This window comes from Larimichthys crocea, chromosome III, assembly GCF_000972845.2.
Source record: "Larimichthys crocea isolate SSNF chromosome III, L_crocea_2.0, whole genome shotgun sequence".
Taxonomy (NCBI): domain Eukaryota; kingdom Metazoa; phylum Chordata; class Actinopteri; family Sciaenidae; genus Larimichthys; species Larimichthys crocea.
In genome coordinates, this window is record NC_040013.1 from 27,457,661 (window position 1) to 27,474,984 (window position 17,324).

The window sequence follows — 17,324 nt, forward strand, 5'->3', positions numbered from 1 at the left end:
GTTCTTCAATCAGAGAAGTACTTCCTCAGTAGCTTAACAGTAGACTGTATTGCATTTAAGCAGTTTATTTATAGGAGTCTCTTCTATATATAAATATCCATTGTCTTTACATTCAGCGATTAAAGTAATTTTTCAGCAAATGGTAAAATATCGAGATTTACATAATAAATTATGGTCTCAACCAACGTGTGATCGTGGAAATCAACATTTATAGTTGGATATGCTCTTGATGAAGAGGTATCGGACAGCTTCTAAGTGTAGGATGCATGTCTCATAACTTTTGGAGAGGACACACTTATTCAGTATCAAAGGATATCCTGAGTAAAAGCTTTTCAGTCGTGACACAAACCTCACAAAACTAGTAGCTCCACATCAAAAATGATCTACAATTTTCCTTCACTGTCTCTGTACATGTAGTATCAATGACTTACAGAGGTGTGCATTTGCAGTAGAGTAAAAAGAAAAAGTGCATATTCACATATCCAAATCTGTGCTTATGTCAGGTAGCCCACCCACCTAAGCAACTTCTTCAGAGAAAAATATTTCTTAACAGTAATCATAACCAATGTCAAAAGTGCCTATTTCATCAAGAGCGAGTGCATTGTCCCACCGCTCTGCACTTCTTCCAAGATCCAGTAACTGTCTTTTCTCACTTTGCAACAGCCCTTCGCCAGGGCTTCAGGTTCCTATCAGGGCAGCACAAATAACAGTCCCGGTTAAGATGAGGTGGCCACTTTAACCATGTCACAGTCTGGGTTTGGCCTCGGGAGCTTCAGAATCCATCAAGTCTGTTTATGCAAGTCTTTTTCTCATCCGTGTTGTCTGTGGCTACAAGTTGGCTTGTGTACTTTGTGTGACACCGTCAAATCCCGCGTTCATCAGGGACCAAGATGCCGTCATAAATTCACTGTAAACATTTCTCTTCTGATCAGGCAACTAATGCAGTTGCAAACTTGGAAAGTCTCTTTCATTGCTTTCTGGTAAGCTGAAAAAAAACATTTAAAGAAATCTATCTACCTTCTAGTAAATGTTTAGATCTTTGTGTGGGCCATGAAAACAGTATACATATATAAAACTTAATGGCACTGCGTTGATACATGCTCTAAAAAGCAACACTCAGTTCAGCCAGATGTTCATCACATTACATGTTATGTCACATGGTTCCTGCAGATGTCCATCATCGTGACTGTGTTGGTGCCTTCTTTTAGTCCATCAACCGGTGTAGAATCTCAGTCTTTTTATGTGTTGACAAGTGGCAACATGGATCTAGCAGCACTGGAAGTGGAGTCAAAAGGCCAGCCTGGCCCGTCCAATGGAGTGCGGAGATTGTCTTATGATTGGCAGGAGGAAATGAAGGTTTTAAAGCTGCTCTTTTCACTGCAGGGGAGAAAAGAGAAATGGATGTCATCTAATTGTGAGCAAGCTAAACATGCATAAGTACAGATGACCAATATCTGAAGAATGACCCCAGTGTGAGAGGGACCTAAAAAAACAAATGGAGAAACGACTTACCAAGTAGACATCAAGAACAGATCCGTCATCACGGTCTATGTCCACATCCATAGTGCTCTGCTCTGAAGTCAGGCAGATAGCACTGTCCTCCAGGGTAAATGTGGAGCTGGATGCAACATCATCTCTGGAACAGAGAAAGGTATTTTCATATAACCTTAAGTAGCAGACAGTCCTGAGAGTACATTGTCTGGGTCAAAGACAGTTCAAGTATAAACAGCTGTATACACAGTGCTTGAAAAGAAATGTTCTCAAGAAACAAATCACACACACTTGCACAGACTCTGACTTCAAAGAGATGAACTGACTGCGAGCGGGAGGGAAAACTCGTCTGGTGTTGAGCCGGTGGAGGTCTCAGCTGAGAGGCTCAAAAATTTATTACAGGAAATTAATAAAGTTTCCTTAACTGGCCTAATTTTACCACAGTGACTGTGTCCAAACGAGACCCTTGATGAGAGACTATGAACACTTTACTATCTTATATATTTAACAATATCAATTACATTTTTTCATTTAGTTTTCTTCACAGAAATGAAAACAACCTGACATGTAGGCCTTTAAAAAGCTGTCTTACGCCCCATAAAACCAGGAAAGGCATTGCAACCCCAGTGAAGCTTTGGCCACCCCGATTGGCGGTCAGTATCATCAGGTTTGGAACTAACGCATTGAAAGATGTCAGATACATGTATGTATGTATGTATGAGAGAGCAAAGTCTTCAGCCCTCCAGGGCACAAAAACAAAACTATGCTTTTATCCTCAGCCAGGCAACCAATATAAATGAATGTCAGAAACTCCTGGAGGTTATTTGAGTTAAGGGGAGTTCATGGGGAAGCATGAAAAAGAAAACTTTAAATTAAATTAAATACAAAAGAATAAAACTAGCAACAAACAAATGTTTAATAATGCAATAAAGTGTGGTATGAGACTGCATCAGTGTAAATATTTTAAATATAGCTTGACCAACTAGATTAAGCATCAGGAGTGCAATGTTGTTCATCTCCCTTTTTATTTACAGTCCTGGTTCAACCACCAGGGGGCAACTAAAGCTATTTATCTTACATGTGTGTCAGGTGACTCCCTGATAAATTCAGGAATGTGTTTTTACCCTTACATGACAAGTGACTGACTACTTTTTTTGTTCAAAGGCAAAATGAAAGGTAGAGAGAGAGCAGCAGAGAAGTAGAGCTGCGGAGATGGATGGATAAGAAGGAGATACACATGAACAGCTTTGTTTTAACACAATCCTACCCGGACACATCACAACATAAGGTGTTACAGCTCAAAGAGGCAAAGCAGCTGTCAGACAGGGATTATAGTTGGTGGATGTAGAGTCGCCACTGCACTGCTTGTCGTCTTTTGTCACAGTCTTTCTGCAGCGTAATGGCACCAAGTAAGACCTTGTCAAAGCCGGTGTTTAAATATTTATGAAAAGAGTTGACAGAACAATGTCAGTGCAGCAGCAGGTGACTGATGAAAGGACAAGACCAGGCAAGTCACACAATGGAGCCTCAGAAAGCCTCTGAACCTGACACTGCCGGACAGAAGTAGAGGTGAAAGATGGGAAACACGTAGAGGGCAGAGGACAAAGTGTCCAGAAGCTTTTGTCCTCTGTGTAGGTGTAGGTGTAATAAAACCTGTTAATGTCATACCTTGATTATCATTTCATAATGCACAGTAGGGTTTTTTATCAGGTTTTACGATATGATATGTGGTAATAATTCAACTAGTCTACACTCTACTGTTAGAATATTCCTGTTGAAGCAAAGACAGATATTCCTTTTCATGGATTGATTTACTTCAGGAGTATTTTTTCTTCCTTGCCTGACATTCCCCATCATAACACCTCTCATCCTGTAACTATACAGTCCATCTGTAGGAAATGTGTGAATATGTGAGTCACCTACTACGTCAGAGCACAGGTGACAATAACGTGGGAGTGTGTGAGCATATGTGTGTGTGTGTTTGTGTGTTAGGCGTGGCAACACTGTTGTTAACACCGCTGTGTACTCTCTCTTGCATCATGGTTTTAATGTTTTAAGTTCCACCTCTAAATCAACACAGTGTGTAGGAAAGAGTAGAAAGGTAAACAGGTATATGCCATACCTGTCCTCTGTTTGGTTGTCCACGTTGACAAAGATGGAGGAAGTGGAAATGGTTCCCATGGAGGATCCCTCATAGAAGGACGGGTTGGCAGGGACCAGATCAGGACGCAGGTATGAACCAAACACAGCTAAGTAAAAACAACAACCACATTCATGTGATATCAGCAAAGAGAAATATGCACACACGTTCCACATTTTCTATCTTTTCATCTGACCCATATGTCTCTAAGCCTAAGCTGAGATAAGACTCCAGATTCACACAGCCTTTAGATAACTTTGAATCCATAATGAGTAAACTTTGTAAAAAGTTCCAACACCAAAAACGCCCAATTTACCAATCACTGTGATCAATACAGCTTTGTATAACTGTTTAACTGTAAAGCTGGCACTTGATCATCCACAGGGGGAAAAGACAACCTGGGAATGAAAATTTGATTTAACCTAATTGATTAAATTATTCCAATAAAACTGACATATTTCTCCGTATCAACGTCACACTTCAGCGTTAAAGATTTACTCTGTCTTCAGTGAGACTGATTAAGTAATTGTGGGGACAGAGTCAGGAAGGGTGACCATCCAAATTGCTTTATAGTATGTTGCATCACAGCTGCTGACGATGGTGGAATAGCGCTCGGTTGTAAAGAGAAAGCGAACACACGACCCCGTGACTTCTCTTTCCGCTCCACACACACCCACACTCCCACACCCTTGTTTCTTCCGGCATTGCGTTGTCCAGCAATCCTTCATATCAGACACAAAGGTCAGCTGTAAATCCCTAGAGACAGATTCATAAACCTTCATGGGCCAGATCATGATAATATTTTTACAGATTTCCTATGACACACACAAAATCCGTGAATGTTGTTGTATCCAAGGAGTTTTCAAGGTCAGTGTGAGTTTTTCCTAAAAAAAAAAAAAAAGTTGTTTTGTGTACCTTGTCCATCAAGACTGGCCAGACTGCAAGCTCCTCCCAGCCTGTCCCTCCTGCCCTCTTCGTTCCTCTCATCTGCCTGCGATGAAAGGATCTCCTGTGAGGACGACTTCAGAGCCGGAATGGAAGTACGAGTCCTCTTTGAAGGGGAGAATCGAATTGCTGCAGAGCGAAAGGAGTGCGCGAGTCAGGAAAGAAAAGCAGAAAAGGCAACAGGAGAAGCAGTATTCACACACAATGAAACTCCAAAGCTCAGCCTCCAAAATTAGTAAAGTCTTTAAACTGTTAAAATGCACAATGACGATTCTCCCATAAGCCATCCTTATTCTGCCTCCCAAGCAAGGCATGAAATTAAATCCTTTCCTGTCATCTCGCTCTGACGGGACTTGGCGATGGTTAATAGCAGAGCTAGATCCTCAAATCTTTTCTTCAGCAATGTTCATTTCCCCAAGGGGGTCCCGCATGTTTGCATAACATTGTTACTATATTTGACATTTAAGTTCCAAAACTGCTTCCTGACTACCTACAACCAGACCCACGTCACTGAGAAAAGGCTCTGTGGATAAAATGGTTGACTGAGGATCAGTCTGTCATACATGAATTAGCTCCACGTGACTGATTATTGTGTAAAATGGGAACCAACGTCATTACTTTCTTGACTTAAGGAGTTTATTAATCTTTTTTTATCCACCTCAGTGGTGTGTAACTATTTAACCCTACAATTTAATCAAAGCTTCACATAGCTGCACATAATGATCATGTGACTCAAATGCGTATACAAGAGCTAACTATAAAAGACAATAACGGGCAAGAAAATAAAATGCGCTGGTTGATCGTGAGGGCAATACAAAGAAACGATATTCCATGTGATGTAAAAAGTTAATTATACTAATTTAATAATCTTAGAGTGACTCACAAAAAGTCCCTACACATTAACTCTGCTTATCAGGCCAGGATTTCCTTCTTCCCATTGCTGCCCTTCTCTTTTTTTGTGCGTGTGCTCCTTTCCCTCCCATGTGTGACAACGATCAACCTGCAGACTTACACTGAGTCTTCCTAAACACCCGTGTGCTCATGAACTTGAGGAAGCGACTGGCGTAAAATCCGGGCCGGTGCACCGAGACGGAGTCCTGAGGAATAGCAGAAAAGACGTCGGTGTGAGAGAGTATGTAACCAAATGATTCATTTATAAAAGAAGCATTGTCAGATTGGAGCAGGGAATCAACTTACGCCGTCATACACCAGGGCTTTCCATGAATGTTCCAACTTTTTAATGAATCTAGGAAGAAACAAAACAAGAAGAAACCTTGTTTTTAACCAGGAATTTCCCATTTATGCTTGATCAAACCTGAGACGCTTCCCCTTCCCCCCTTGGTGTTACACAAACTAGGGTCGCGTTTCAGCATTTAAGCAGAAAATACATCAAAGTTTTAGGTTACATAACATTGTCTTTAAGTGAAGTAAGATACCAGAAATAAGGCAGGATAAGTGGAAACAAATTGGGCCTATTCATACTCCCTGACCCGATCTCACCTCACCCACTCTGTGTGCCTTTGATGCCTTGACCAACCAGGCTGACAGAGATGTATGTGATGCTTTTAGTTTGAAAAGCTGATGAGCCAAAAGGCTTCCTCCTCGTTTACCCGATACTTTTGCTCTCAGGACAAAAAAATCAATGTATAAGTAAAAAAGACAGATAGGCCGCTGTGTCCATTTAAATCATGTTGGATAGAGAAAAAGTCTTGAGTCCTTTTAAGAGGGTGATAAAGTGGTTTGTCGCTCTTTCCATCAGCGAGCGCAGGGTGATAATTCAACATTAAGAGGTCTTGGCGTAGGGCAAGCAGTTACTCTGAGAATCGTGCCAAGTCATAGAGAGCCCTTAACTATTCATGCACATGTCACATCTTTACTGGCTAATGACGAGACATTTCACTTTTTAAAATGACACAAAACAGTGGCTTTAAATGGCTTCAGGTTTATGTAATCTCATAAAGATCAGTACCTGTATGACTGCAGAATATCTATGATACCCAGGAAGATGAGCAGCTTTTCTTCTTTGTGTGTTTTGGCAGGGATGCCACCCATCCTAAAACAGAGTGAGAACACAGCAGCTGTCAGAGAATAGCTACTGTTTTTCTTCTGCAATGCTTGAAACACTTTTCAAATAAAAGTAATGTGCCAACACACTTTTACAAATGTTTGTAAAAGAGGCACTTCCAGTATTTACATTCATGTGTATTCCTGTAAATACACAGAACAGTGGCAGTGTTTGTATTTGTGTAGTCATGGTTATATGAGAGCCTGACTGTGTGTACACTGTTTGAGTGTCCTGTACGAGGTATGAGCATGGTTGTATAACTGTGTCTGGGAGAGAAAAGGTGGAGATCAAGAGACAGACAGAGGCAGAGTGTGTATGCCCAAATAAGTGTGGATAATATGTGTGTTTTCCCCCAGCTGAGCCAACTCACGTGTCATCTGTGGTGAGGGCTTCGGCAGCCTTGCCGTCTCCCTGGATGGATTCCATGGCAGTCGAGTAAAGCACCCTCTGACCCACAGGTCTCCTTCCGTCTCCCCCTGCCTGGCCTGGCTCACCCCCCTCTCTCTGGCTCTGGTCCAGGATGTGCACACCCAGCAGCAAGCTGTAGTCCATGATCTTAAAACTCTCCAGCACCTATAGCAAGTTACAAAACATGCACTTTTACAAGGAATACATGAGCTGGGTTGTAATGAACAGAATATTTCACATTTTCTATGACCTGTTTGAACGCTGAACAAACAGACTGGATGCTTCACCTTCAGCTCCCTGACAGTAAATATAGCGTCATCATAAAATGTTTTGAAAAACACCATTTCTCTTCCTCCCGAAACACTTCCAAACCCCAAACACGCTTCAGCACCTCAAAGGCTGCAAAAGGAAATCTCTGTTTAAACTAATTTTGAGCTAAATAAACAAGGTGTTTCTCCTCAGTGAGCCAAGTGTTACACATTGACCTGTCTGAGGAGCCTTTTGCCCACTTTCCCAGAGACTCTGCGACTTCATGTCTCCTAAGTGGTTGGGTAAAGCAGTCAAGGGCAGGACAAGGGTAGAGAGAGAGAGAGAGAGGGGCAGGTTCCTGATCTGGGAAAGGCTTATCTTATGACCTAGGCAGGGAAAAAAAGTCACTGTACTGGTTTATAACTCTTGACTTGAATAATTAAGTGTTTATGAGATGGTGGCAGAGAAAGAGAGAAAGCATGAGTCGTCAGAGAAGGGGAGCTTAAAACTATACTACACAAGTATACTTCCCATTTATCCCTTAAGATCAAATAAAGAAAAAAATATATATTTTTAAAAAAACCACACAACTCTCAATAAATCCTTGATCAGAAAACTCCCTCTTTCATGTGTGTCTCTTGATGAAAAGCAACAAAAAGGTTTGGTAAAATCAGTCTTAAGAAGAAAATTGACAAAAACGCATCATAGTGACTAAGCTGAAGAAATGAAAGAGTGATGAAAGGTTTATTGTCTCGGGCAATCTCACTTTCATTCCATAAATAACACATTCCTACACCCAAGGACTGGAAGAAATTAAAAATATATATATATAAAAACCGTCTTCTTTGGTGAAGAATGTGAGGACAATAGTGTTTTTTTAAAGTTGACCTACAACTTTTTCTTATCTTTTGCTAGATAAGCTGTTTGCAAAAGCGACATTAATAGCGTCGGTTGTAAATCCAGTTTGTATATGTAATATAAACTACTGAGGTCACACACATTTATACTCAAACACACAAGCACAGAATAGACTTAATGACTGACTCAAACAAACACTGAGGCTTTTGTCTGAGCTTTGCCTTTTCCATATCGACGATTTGCATCCCTTCACTCGAACTCCCCCAGCCTATTCAAACAGCAGCCATTTTGAATAGAGCCACGCACACCAGGCTGCCTACAGAAGGCCATTACTGTGAGTCCTGGCCCCAGCTTTCCCAGGCAAAACAATTAAAACAGTCACAGCAGAAAGAAAACAGCTGCATTACTATGGTGGTTTATGCAAAAGATCTTTGGATTCTGAAAAAATATTGTTTATATGTACAAAAGTAGAATATTACTGATCCTTGGATGCATCAGCGTTTGGGTTTCTCCCCTGAGCAACCCGCCCTCTGTTCTTATTTCAATTTCTCACAGTGAATGGAAAAGACTAATCCTACAACGCTGTAGGAAGAGAGCTTTGTCACAGTATGCCGTAATCCTCACCAAATCTCTCATCTTTCTCAGTGTATTCCACCCTGAAGCACTCCTCCACCCATCTATCTCTGTGCCAGTAGGGCTGTAAAGGGCTCACTGGCGTGCCCCACTTTGCGGTGGCACTAATTCACTGCAAGTATGAGTCTGTCTGCTGGGTCACTCACCAGACGCTGACTGTGAGTCCAGTTAGAATCTCAGGAATGTTTCTGCATCTATAATTCATGTGTGCAACTTACAACCCATGACAAAACATATTAGATTATGGACATGTGACTCTTAATTTGGTCGCTGGTTCAGTCAATGTTCCAAAAAGAAAACCACTAATAACATAAATTAAAAACCATTTGAACACAGTCATTAGTTGCATCTTTTGTTAAGCCTTTCTTGTTTCTGCACTGCACTAATTTCTTCTGATCTGCAAATTCAGGCCCTTGGTTTTCTGCAGCTGAGAGTGAGAGAAGCCATTGTTGTCACAGGATCACATGTCTGAGAAGAGGAGGAACCATACAGTAAATGACTGTTTACGATCGGCTACACTCGCTGCTATGCAGCCCATTATTGTCCCACGTCCAAGAATGCATGCCTACATTATCTGAGTCACTATTTCTGCACTTGTTCATATGTGAAAAGTAAAGGACTATCCTATCGCAACTGTCAAATGTGGTGTGAACAAAACTGTCTCAACAGCTGGACATCAGCAGCAGCATCACCACCATCATTATGCCTGTCTCACAGACAGCTGCTGCAATGTCAGTGTAATGCAACTGGGACATGATGCTCCTCTCTGATTCAAAACACACAAACACACACACACACATAGCCAAAACCAGAATGCAACAAACGCACACTCACTACAATAAACCTTCTCTGTCTCGCTCTCATTGTACAGTAGAGTTCAACATGAATTATTAATGCCGCGTGTTGTTTTGGCATTTGGGGAGTATCAGGGGAGCTGCAGAGTAATGGAGAGTAGACTTAAAAGGAAGAAAGTGTACCCTGCGTTTCCCAAGAAGTGTCCCACATAGCAGAAATATCTGATTCTCTCAAATATATTGCCCATCCTCCTCTCTGTCTCATCGCTCTGCTTGCTGCTTCAACTCAACCCTGACCTCGCACATTTCTGTGAAACTCTCGAAGCGCTTTTTAGAGGCCTCGCTGTGTGTACTTTCATAGGACAACAATCCCCTTCTACTTCCTCATTCCCTCCACGCCCCCACCCCCTGTTGCTTGGCCACAGCCGACCCCTCCTCTGTGTTTTGGTCCACAGCCTCTCCTGGGGTGACGGGGTTAGCTGCTTACTCATGGAAATGGACAGCGATTCTGCTTATAGGGCACTTTGCTTCCCGCTCAGGAGGCGAGCGCAGGAAGCCATGAAAATAACAAACTGTACAGCACAGAGTCTCTAACAGCTACTGCTAAAGAGTCTCACTCATGTATATGCATGTATAAACTACAAGACATATACACACCTTATACTTTATACATACAATATGACGCCTATACACGCAGAAAATATCAAGTATATTGTACATGTTTGGGGCACGTTTGGGTAAGGTTTGCCACCAGGTCAAGGAAGCACTGACTTAGCAAAAGGGGAGGATGTCATTCTGGCTGCAATCTGCTTAAGAAAACATAAGAGAGGACAAAACAGAGGACATGGGCAAAGTCAGCATACTGGTTAATGATGATGAGAAGGGCCATAACCTGAGGAGATCACTTGAAATTCCTCTGAATTTCTGGTAATCTTACTCTAAACCCAACATCACATGACCCAGGTTTGCCCAATAGCTTGTGACTGAGATACTGTTTGACTTAGTATAAAAAGGTGGGAAAGTAACAGCTGAGAAGAGAAGAGAAGATAAGAGAAGTGCTCTGTAACAGGGTAAACTTAATATACCTATAGCATCACACTGTTCATTACTGCTAACTCTGTTCCATGTGCCATCAATAGGCGATAAAACCATCAGGGCTCTTCTATTCGCACACACTAAAACATTTAAACATTTAAGTTGAAGCTGGTGTAATGGAAGTCATTAAGTTGTTAGCTGAATGATGCCATGCAGGGTTGCCAGGTCTGGCAGGTTGGTTGGGCTCAGCAGGAAGTCTGGAAGGAAGTCTTTCTTTCTGATCTCTGGGCCTCGTCTGATACACCAATCCACACTTACAGTAACATCCTGGTCAGATTCCAGGTTGAATTTCAGAGCTTGGACCCCATGGAGGAGTTGTGTGTTACTGTATGTCAAGCAGAACAAATGGGATTACAACACAGGGGGCTTTGGGTCCATTATTAACCATCCAGTGTGAGGGTAAAATATATTAAATTAATGTCTAGAAGCCACATTGTCATCATTCATGAAACTATCCCAAGAGGCCATCTACCTTGTTCACATAAAGAACTAAAGGCTAGAGATGTCACTGCATAAATAACCCATTAGGTTGCTGAGTAACCAACACAAAATAATTGTTGCACAGTGTAATCTAATGTTTTACTGTTCAAACCATGTGTAGATTTTTTTTTTTTGCATTTTTAGCCCATAACTCTGTCTAGGAGCTACAGTATCTCAGTTGTTGTTAATTTAGAGACATCAGAAAAGCAAATCAGCAATTGAGCTGTTCTGATTATTTTGCTTTTTAAAGCCTTTGGGCTTGTTCCTTGTCTACAATTGTTGTCCACAAACCTAGCAGCACAGTCTGAAAATGCATTGCACATGGTCATCCAGTCTCCACCACCAATTTCCACCAATTTCTCAGATATTGATGTAAGGTCTATGGACAAACGGCAGACTTTCAGATATATGGTTTGTATGATGTCTGTTTTCTTGGCTCCAAAGCAGGGGGGGATATTGGTGGATCACTAGAGCACAGACTATGTCTCCTATTAATCTCCAACCTCCAGCAGACAGTGTTCTGGCCACTGCGTTAAAATAGAGAAGAATGTGTGCATTTCGATTGCAAGACTATCTTTGAATTGAGCAGCAGGAGTCTCTCACGCTACCAGGATCATGTCTTAATCACATTCAGTGTTTGGAGAGCTGTCATGTACTGAAACATAGCAGCACAGAGACGGAAGAACAGAGCCCGGGGCAAACTGAAAGCTTAGGCTCAACACACAGTGGAAACACACAGTGGTTACACTGGCAAACACATGGAAAATTCCCTTCTCCAAACATTTTGTCCTGTCCAAGATGGACAAACACTGTCCTGAACTACTACACAATGTGGTTAAGAATGAGAGGTCAATGACATTCCTTCAACAGCTATGATTTACTCCAGTGAATTCCCAGGTTCAAAGCAATCTGCTCTAAGCTCTAATATGTCTTTGACAAGTCCACGACATGTCCTTGACTTGCTACACATTTTTTTAGTGAAGGAACAACAATGTTCTTTTGAAAGAAAGTATTGTGTTAATGAAATAAAAATCTGATCCAAGACTTCCTTGTTTGTTGCATATCTATGACCTTCCTGTTGTGGTATGACTTTGCCATTTCAAAGCCAGTCCAATGAACACACACAGACGAGAATGAGCACACGTACACACTTGCTAAAACCACCTACCCGACAGTCTCTCTGCAGGGTTTTCATTAGGTTGTTGTAAGTCTCTGTGTCAAAGTAAAGGCCTTCTTCATGCATGTCCTGGAAGTCCAGATCTTTATAGGTGGGACAAGACTTCTCTCTCTCTTTCCTGGACGCTCGTCTCTTGTAGGTGGATCCCTTCAGGTCGTACTTGTAATGCATTTTGACGGAGCGTGGCAGCACGTTGTTCATCACCACCAGTCGGATGTTGATGCCTCCAGACTGGATGCAGTACAGTCCGTAGAACTTGGGAAGCAGCGTGCGTGGATTCTGGTTCAGGTTCTGTGAAATGAAAGACAGCCTTAAGCAATGAAGAAAATGACGATGTCAGGAGTTCCTGTTTTTTGAATAGCAATATAATGTTGCAATATTACCTGATGAATATAAAAGGTATTTTTTGTATTTATAGGGCTGTTAAAAATCTGTACATGTCACTTTGTTACTATTGTTTTACTTGCTATAATTTAAATATTTGGGACTGTTTTAAATCCTCCATCCCCTTGAGTGAGACAGTTTTTAGCCACATGGTGCCCTATAGCTGGAGCTAATGAGAATGTTCAGTGCATCTGATTTATGCCACTTAAGCATCTGACACTAAGAGGATTTTAGACACCCATTCAACACTCAGAGAGTAAGAGGTTTTGCCACCACACCAGGTGCTGGAACCTTTATGAAGCAGCTTTAAGTGTCTTACCATATAGTACCCTGGTAGCAATCTCTGGAGAAACTTGGCCTCTTTGTGCTGGACGGTTTTAATGATGAACTCATCATCACTGGTTAGGTAGAAGAGAGAGCCGCTGGCCCCCGGGTTGGTCAGTTCAATCAGAGGCTCGTTTACCAGAGAGTACTGAGGAGAAGAAACATAAACAAACCAGTTTAACATTTCACATTAAACAGAGGTCACAGTTCAAGAGAACAGCATTGCTTGGAACATATCCTGACATGAACAGCATTATCACAAGTTAAAGTCTATATGCAAAATATGATTGAACAAAGATGCCACACCACAGACGTCTTGTGTGTGTGTGCCGTGCTGTAAGAAAAAAAGAAAATGTAGTAAATCTTCACTGGCTTTAGGATCATTTCATTACATTGTTTCAAGCTCCAGGTTTATGTCAAAGTAGTTGTTTTGTTTCAATGACTTTATACACTCTCAAAGTACTAATTAACTTAGTGTACACCTGGACATCATTACATCATTGCAATTGTCAAACATGTCCTTCCAAAAGTGATCTATAGCCCTCACTCTGCTGGAAAGGCTTTCCACACATTTCATCCCATTCAACCACAAGAGCATTAGTGAGGTAAGACACTGACTGGGCAACGCAGCCTGGCTTGTTAAAATTCACCCCCAAGATTTGGCATGGGGTTAAGGTGACTGTGGCTTAAAGTTGCAAGCACACTGTTGTCTAAATATAAGATTATGTTGTAATATTGAGATTTATTTAGTTGGAACTAAGGAGCTTAGCCAATGAAAACATCCACAGACCAGAAGTACACAAAGGTTCATGATTGTTTGGCTACATAACATACATAACCAGCATGTCAATGAAAGCAGGTCTTTCCAAAAACACTAATTAGTTAATTGCAGAAATATCATATCTGGATCACGAGCACAAAGCTGATCAGTTTGCCATTAGGCCCCTTGCTGCTGACAAAGGCAGAAACATAAGCTCCTCAGCCATAGGTAATCAGGAACAATTCCTGCTTGTGCTGCATCTCAAAAAAGCACCAGAACTGATCCACAACTTTCATCCCAATGTATTAAGGAAAGACTGAGAGCAGCTCATTGGTAATGAGTGCGTTATGACAGCAACAACGTGTTCGGGAGAAACACTGGAGACATCCGCTCTCCTTCTTCAGAGACTCTTTCACTGATGACCATCTGCAGTCACATTGAGTTACTAATACACACAATACTAACACATCCGCAGTTTATTGCATTTGCATTCAGCATACTGTGTGTGTGTGTGCTTGTGTGTTCTCTCCTTTAATTAGGTGCTGCTGTGTGGCTTCTGTCTGAATGAATTCATCATCACCTCAAGGACATCAATCACGAGGAGGTACATCCTCTAAGCTGCTGTGCCTTATGCCATCCTCTCTCTACTGCCTTGACTTCATCTCTCTCCTCCAGAGCCTTTTGTCTTTTAGTTATGCAGAAACAAATTTGCATTCAAAAGCAAGAATGCAGCTAGTGGGTTTGAAAGCAGACAGAAAATAGGAAAACATAATAACATGATAAAGCCCAAACACGATTACACAAAATGTAATTTTCATCCAAGCAATAAATGTCAGGGTAACTCTTTCGTAAGCAGAAAATGAAATGAACAAACATGATTGCACGTAGGGTACTGTTTGAACATGCCACATGTGTTATGAGTGATATTAGACATCCAAGACTTTTGTCAGAATCTATTGATTTCCATTTCTCAGTCTTTCTCTATCTATTTCTCCATCTGTGTTTGTCTTGGATTCTCGTAGGAAATCACATAATCGTCTGCTGATTTCATTCAGCACTGGGAGCCGAAGCCATGCATCATTAGTTCAGTCATTACCTCCTATATCTTCACCACTACAATGTTTGTTTTGCCTTGACTTCATCTTCAAATCCTGTCTTTTCTCTGAACAGATGGTGTAGGGCATTAATTGCCCACTACTCAATAAAATACATGTTGAGTTCAGTTACAAGTTACAAGTCAGGAGAAAGACAACCAACGGGCTATCATCTCTTGTTTATGTTTATAGTTTGCAATGTTATGCTTTCTTGCCAAGAGTTATGTGAGATGATTGATACCACTCGCACATCTGTCTGATAATACAAAGCTACAGGCAGCTGGCAGTTAGTATAAAGACTGGAAACAGGTTGAACCAGCAAGCCTGGCATTGCCTGAATGCAAGAAACCCAGAAACTTTAAAACTCACTAACTAACATGTCATATTTTGTTCATCTAATCCGGGTGTAAATTTACATTGGGTTACATGACTACTTCTCAGCCAGGAGCAGTGATGTCCTGAACAGGCAACCATTGGGGAGTCCAGGAAGTCAATGCACATATTTTCCAAAATGTCAAATGCATCTTACTTTAGTTATACAATATGTGTGCCTGATGTGATTTGACCTTTAACACTTCCTCCCCACACCTACATCTGGATGACATTTGTCAAAAAAAGCCCAGGTTTTAGTCTTACCAGGTAGTCGTCTGGTTTGATACCGAACAGATCCCTGAAGTAGCGGAAGGCCAGTGGGGCGTAGGTCTTGAAGCGGAAGTCGGGATAGTGATGTGCTGGAGTCAAGTTGCTTCCCTCACTGGGATGTGCAATGAACAATCCAGCATGTCAGGAAATAAAAACACATAATGTACATTACATTAGATGTTAGATACATTATTCCAACACTAAACCTATTAAGGGTTACTAAGGGTTTAACATTATACAGGTGAAACAGAGTCAGTGTTATTAACACAAACAGTCATTCTCCAACCAAGGATCCCATGCAGGCAGCACCAGGGGGAAAGTGAAGCCTAACACCTAATCTTTGTGCCTTGGTATCTAGGCTATTGACTCCGAGTAAGTGTATCAGTGATCCCTTGTAATATGCTCCACCCATGCATGAACAGGTTTCAGTCAAGTCATTTATGGGAACCCGTATTGTGGTGACAAACTGGCCTGTGTAAAGTTCTTCGCCTGGAGACCGAAGGTGGCTCTGGTTACTGGATCTAAACAATACGACACAACACATGAGCCGTGACTAAGAGGGAGTGAAAGGGGACTGGCAAAATGATGAAAATAAAAAAACAAACAAACACACAAAATAAGCTTTATTCTTTGTCGTTCTGACTGGGTCACTGACATTCTCAGACGGTCACAGGAATAATCGTGTTTTGTGACCTGTGACCAAGCACCAGGACACAGGAGTATGTACAGCTGATACAGTTAGCATGAGTCAGCCATCAAGTCTTTCATCAAATAAACTCTTATTGAAATCAATCACACTGACCCTAAATCTACAAGAACTAGGTTAATAAAGGTTTTTGTTTTCCAGGCCGCTTCTAAATCTGGTTTACATTCTGAGGACTTAGATGTTTTTTCTGGGTAAAGAGGCTATTGCATTGTTGTTTTGGTGCTGGTACCTGATTCAGAAATGGGATACAGAGAACAGTCAAGCCCTGTTGTGTAACACTATACCTGTGATTACTATACAATGAAATCGGACTGCTCTGTTTAGTGTGTGAAGGCAACAACAGTTATCTATTATCAATGACTGACAGTCTGTGATGGTAACATTTATCACACATGGAAACCATTTAACAACAAAGAGCACCTGGAAATGTTTCATTCAATCTAATCAGCGAGCTATCTGTGCGTGTGTATGTGTGTGTGTGTGCTTGGTGAAAGATGTGTGGTGAGTGTCAGAGATAAATAAAAATCTGTGTGTGTGTGTGTGTGTGTATGTGTGTGTGTGTGTGTGTGTGTGTGTGTGTGTGTGTATGTGTGTGGGAGTCAAGGTGATCTGTGACATTTCCAGCCATCCAAAACTAGACTGACAGGACAAACAACAGTGGAGCACCAGATAGGAGCAACAAGATGAGGAGGAAGAGAAGGAGAGAAGCAATGAGAGGGAGGGATGCAATGAAAACATCAGACAGCCGTCTCGCTCTCATGATACTCTGTCAGAGAGAGAGAGAGGTTTGTGCTTTTGTGCTATTACAGAACAAAAAAGAAACAGAAAGTAAGAGAATAAAGAGGGAAATCGTTTGCCAGATGTAAGACATCAATTTTCTGTTCCCACTGATTATGTTCTGTTTGTTGTGTAATTTCCTTTTTTCTAAACCGGTTAACGTTTTTACCAGTGAAAAGCTGACCCTGAAGATGATGACATCTTTCATTTTATTTCATCACTGTGTGAAAAAATTTGACATTGACCGAGAATGAAGCAACAAGCTCGCTTTCATCTTTTGTACTTTACTATCTCAGCGAAGC

At 41.4% G+C, this 17,324-nt stretch overlaps 1 protein-coding gene across 9 annotated transcripts in view; it reads right to left on the minus strand.

Moving 5' to 3' along the window:
• Positions 1–49: 49 nt before the first annotated feature.
• Positions 50–17,324, minus strand: part of pip5k1bb (phosphatidylinositol-4-phosphate 5-kinase, type I, beta b) — a 40,902-nt gene continuing 23,627 nt past the window's right edge. For all 9 annotated transcript variants that reach the window (XM_027277631.1, XM_027277630.1, XM_027277632.1 and 6 more), the window contains 11 exons: positions 15,534–15,651; positions 13,039–13,191; positions 12,327–12,626; positions 7,012–7,214; positions 6,546–6,629; positions 5,774–5,822; positions 5,589–5,673; positions 4,547–4,705; positions 3,614–3,740; positions 1,513–1,636; positions 50–1,377 (listed from right to left, as the gene is read on the minus strand). In XM_027277631.1, the coding sequence (XP_027133432.1) occupies positions 1,375–1,377; positions 1,513–1,636; positions 3,614–3,740; positions 4,547–4,705; positions 5,589–5,673; positions 5,774–5,822; positions 6,546–6,629; positions 7,012–7,214; positions 12,327–12,626; positions 13,039–13,191; positions 15,534–15,651 (1,405 nt within the window). In that variant the 3' untranslated portion in view covers positions 50–1,374. The remainder of the gene's footprint in view (positions 1,378–1,512; positions 1,637–3,613; positions 3,741–4,546; positions 4,706–5,588; positions 5,674–5,773; positions 5,823–6,545; positions 6,630–7,011; positions 7,215–12,326; positions 12,627–13,038; positions 13,192–15,533; positions 15,652–17,324) is intronic.